A 3,196-nucleotide genomic window follows, 5' to 3' on the forward strand; every position below is an offset into this window, starting at 1 on the left:
TGGGATACTGGGAACAGTGATGGAGCTCATTGGGATACTGGGAACAGCTCCATGGGATATTGGGAACAGTGATGGAGCTCATTGGGATACTGGGAACAGCTCCATGGGATATTGGGAACAGTGATGGAGCTCATTGGGGTACTGGGAACAGCTCCATGGGACACTGGGGACCCCCCACGGAGCTGCCCTGGCTCTGCCACCCCCCCCAGCCCCACAAGGGTTCAGGGCCCAGGCTCCTGCCCCGCTGCCCCCGTACCGGCTCCGGCTCCGGCTCCTGGCTCCTCACCAGCGGCGCCGTCAGCAGCGTCTCCATCCCCGCCGGCACCGCGGCTCCGCTCTGCCGGCACAACGGGAAGCACCAGCCCGGATGGGACCAAGCCGGCTGCCCCCCCCCGTCCTCACCCCCTCCCAACCTTCATCTCCTCCTCATCCAGGATCTCCAGGAAGCCGTCATCCTCCTCCTCCTCGCCCATGGAGCAGGTGAGGGAGCAGCGCCGCAGCACGATGGGGCTCCCCCCCTGGGGGACGTTCTCCTTCTCGGGGGGGTCACACTGGGGAGGACATCACCACGAGTGGGGCCAGCCCCACACCAGCGCTGGGTGGTTATGGAGCATCCCCATTGCCTGCCCCATCCAGGGGTCTCCCGGCACATCTGGAGCACTGGATCCCCCCTCAGCATCACCCCCATTCCCATTGCCCCCCCATCCAGGGGTCTCCCAGCACATCTGGAGCACTGGATCCCCCCTCAGCATCACCCCCATTCCCATTGCCCCCCCATCCAGGAGTCTCCCAGCACATCTGGAGCACTGGATCCCCCCTCAGCATCACCCCCATTCCCATTGCCCCCCCATCCAGGGGTCTCCCAGCACATCTGGAGCACTGGATCCCCCCTCAGCATCACCCCATCCCCATTGCCCCCCCTCCATCCCTCTCACCATGAGGTCGGGCGCGGAGCCTGGTCTCTGTGTGAATGGGTCCCTGCCCATGGCCCCATCACTGGGGGGGGCTCGGCTGCGCCCCCCCGGCCTCTGCGGCTTCTTGAACACGAACCCCTCCTGTGTGTGTGTGGGGGGGGGGCACACACGGTGTTAGCACCCCCCTGGCCCCGCCTCCCCCCCCGCCTGCACCGTGCCCCTCACCGTGGCCTCGGGCTCCCTGCCCCTGCGGGCGCAGCTCCCGTTGAATTCCCGGCTGTGGGAGATGTTCCTCAGGACCGGGCTGGCCCCAAGCAGCCGCGGCTGTGACGGGGGGGGACGGAAATGGGGGGGGGTCAAAGGAGCTGCAGAGCCCCTGCTCCATCCCCATCCCCATCCCCGCTCAGCCCCAGCACCCACCGGCAGCGAGTGGATCCTCCGGATAGGGAGCTTATTGCTGCAAGAAGCCGGGAAAGGAAGGGATTGAAGGGGAGAAGATGCTCTGGATGGGGGGGTCCAACCCGCCCCCCCCCCTTGACCCACAGTGGGGTGAGACCCCCCCAGAGCTGTCACAGCTCCCCATAGAGGGGCCAAGGAAGGAGGATGGAGCCTGACGGGGGTGCTGGGAAGGGAATGGGGGCACAGATGGGATATGGGGGGGGCACAGCCCCATTCACTCACTCTTTGAGCACTCTCCCTGCCTCCATCACCGCCTTCTCGAAGCTGTGGGGGAGAGGGCACCCCATAACCGAGCAGCACAGACCCCTCCGTGCTTCCCCCCGCAATGTGTGGGGCTCAGCCCCACAAGGGGTTAAGCCCCATCTGGCCCAAGCCGGGGTCGCGGCCCCGCTCTGGGGTGGTCGCGGCCCCCCCCTTCCCGTGCACACAAAGGGCCCCGCTCTCCACCTGTATGCAAATGGTCCCGCAATGGGGCACGGGCCGGGGCCAGATGGGACCCCCCCCCCGGCCCCATTCACCCGCACATCTGCTGCGCCCGGCCCTGCCAACGGCAACCGGGGGGGGGGCAGAGCCTCGCATCCTCTGTGGGGCTGGGGCTCAGAGCGGCACCGGGACCCCCATAGCACATGGATCCCCATCCTGGTACCGGGACCCCCATAGCACATGGATCCCCATCCTGGTACCGGGACCCCCATAGCACATGGATCCCCATCCTGGTACCGGGACCCACATAGCACATGGATCCCCATCCTGGTACCGGGACCCCCATAGCACATGGATCCCCATCCTGGTACTGGGACCCACATAGCACATGGATCCCCATCCTGGTACTGGGACCCCCATAGCACATGGATCCCCATCCTGGTACTGGGACCCCCATAGCACATGGATCCCCATCCTGGTACTGGGACCCCCATAGCACATGGATCCCCATCCTGGTACTGGGACCCCCATAGCACATGGATCCCCATCCTGGTACTGGGACCCACACTGTGGTACCCGGACCCCCATAGCACATGGATCCCTATCCTGGTATCGGGACCCCCATTGTGGCACCGGGACCCCCATCCTGGTACCGGGATCCCCATGGCACATGGATCCCCATTGTGGTACCGGGACCCCCATTGTGGTACCGGGACCCCCATCGTGGTACCCCCAGAGCTGGCCGGGGATGCTGGGACCAGGGGGCTCTCAGTACCCTCACATGGCAGCAGTCTGTCCTGTCCTGTCCCCCCCCGCCATAGACCCCTCCATCCATGTAGATGTATAACCCCCGCCCATACATGTATTTATATATATATATATCCCCCCTCCATATATCTCCCCCATCCATACAGGTATCCATCATCCACATAAATATGTATCCCCCCCCTCCATATATCCCCCCCATCCACATATATATCCTCCCATCCATATACATATCCCATCCATCTATATACATATTTCCATCCACACACATCTCCCCCTACATATATATATTGCCTTTCTTATATCTCTCCCCCCATTATCATACATACCCCCCCCCCCCCAAAAGTCCTATATACCCCCCCATCCATCCCACCAACCCCGGAAAAGCCCTTGGCCTCCCATGGCAAGCAGCACCCATGGGTTTCCTGCCTGCCCCCGCTGCAATGGGTCCCCCCTCCCGCTCCCCCCATAGCGGACGTGGGGGGCACACCGGGAGGCTCAGCCCCACTGGGGCATTGGGATGGGGTAAAAGTGGGGCTGGGGCACTCACACGTCCTCCAGCACCGCAGGGTCCTGCTCCAGGGGGGACTCCGGCCCCAGGCCTGCGGGAACAAGGGCAGGGGAGCACCGGGGGG

At 64.4% G+C, this 3,196-nt stretch overlaps 1 protein-coding gene across 1 annotated transcript; it reads right to left on the minus strand.

The window, feature by feature from the left end:
* Positions 1 to 256: 256 nt before the first annotated feature.
* Positions 257 to 1,660, minus strand: LOC130600643 (M-phase inducer phosphatase 2-like; the record flags this gene model as incomplete). Its single annotated transcript, XM_057412126.1, has 6 exons — positions 1,596 to 1,660; positions 1,335 to 1,371; positions 1,140 to 1,238; positions 936 to 1,055; positions 414 to 551; positions 257 to 337 (listed from the first exon to the last, which is right to left on the minus strand). Coding segments are annotated over exons 1-6 (540 nt in total), but the record flags the coding sequence as incomplete, so codon positions are not given.
* Between the last annotated feature and the right edge of the window lie 1,536 nt (positions 1,661 to 3,196).

This window comes from Pezoporus wallicus, unplaced genomic scaffold (genome assembly GCF_028554395.1).
Source record: "Pezoporus wallicus isolate ANWC-B61680 ecotype Strahan unplaced genomic scaffold, APGP_CSIRO_Pwel_v1 contig_14323, whole genome shotgun sequence".
NCBI classification, from domain to species: Eukaryota; Metazoa; Chordata; class Aves; order Psittaciformes; family Psittacidae; genus Pezoporus; species Pezoporus wallicus.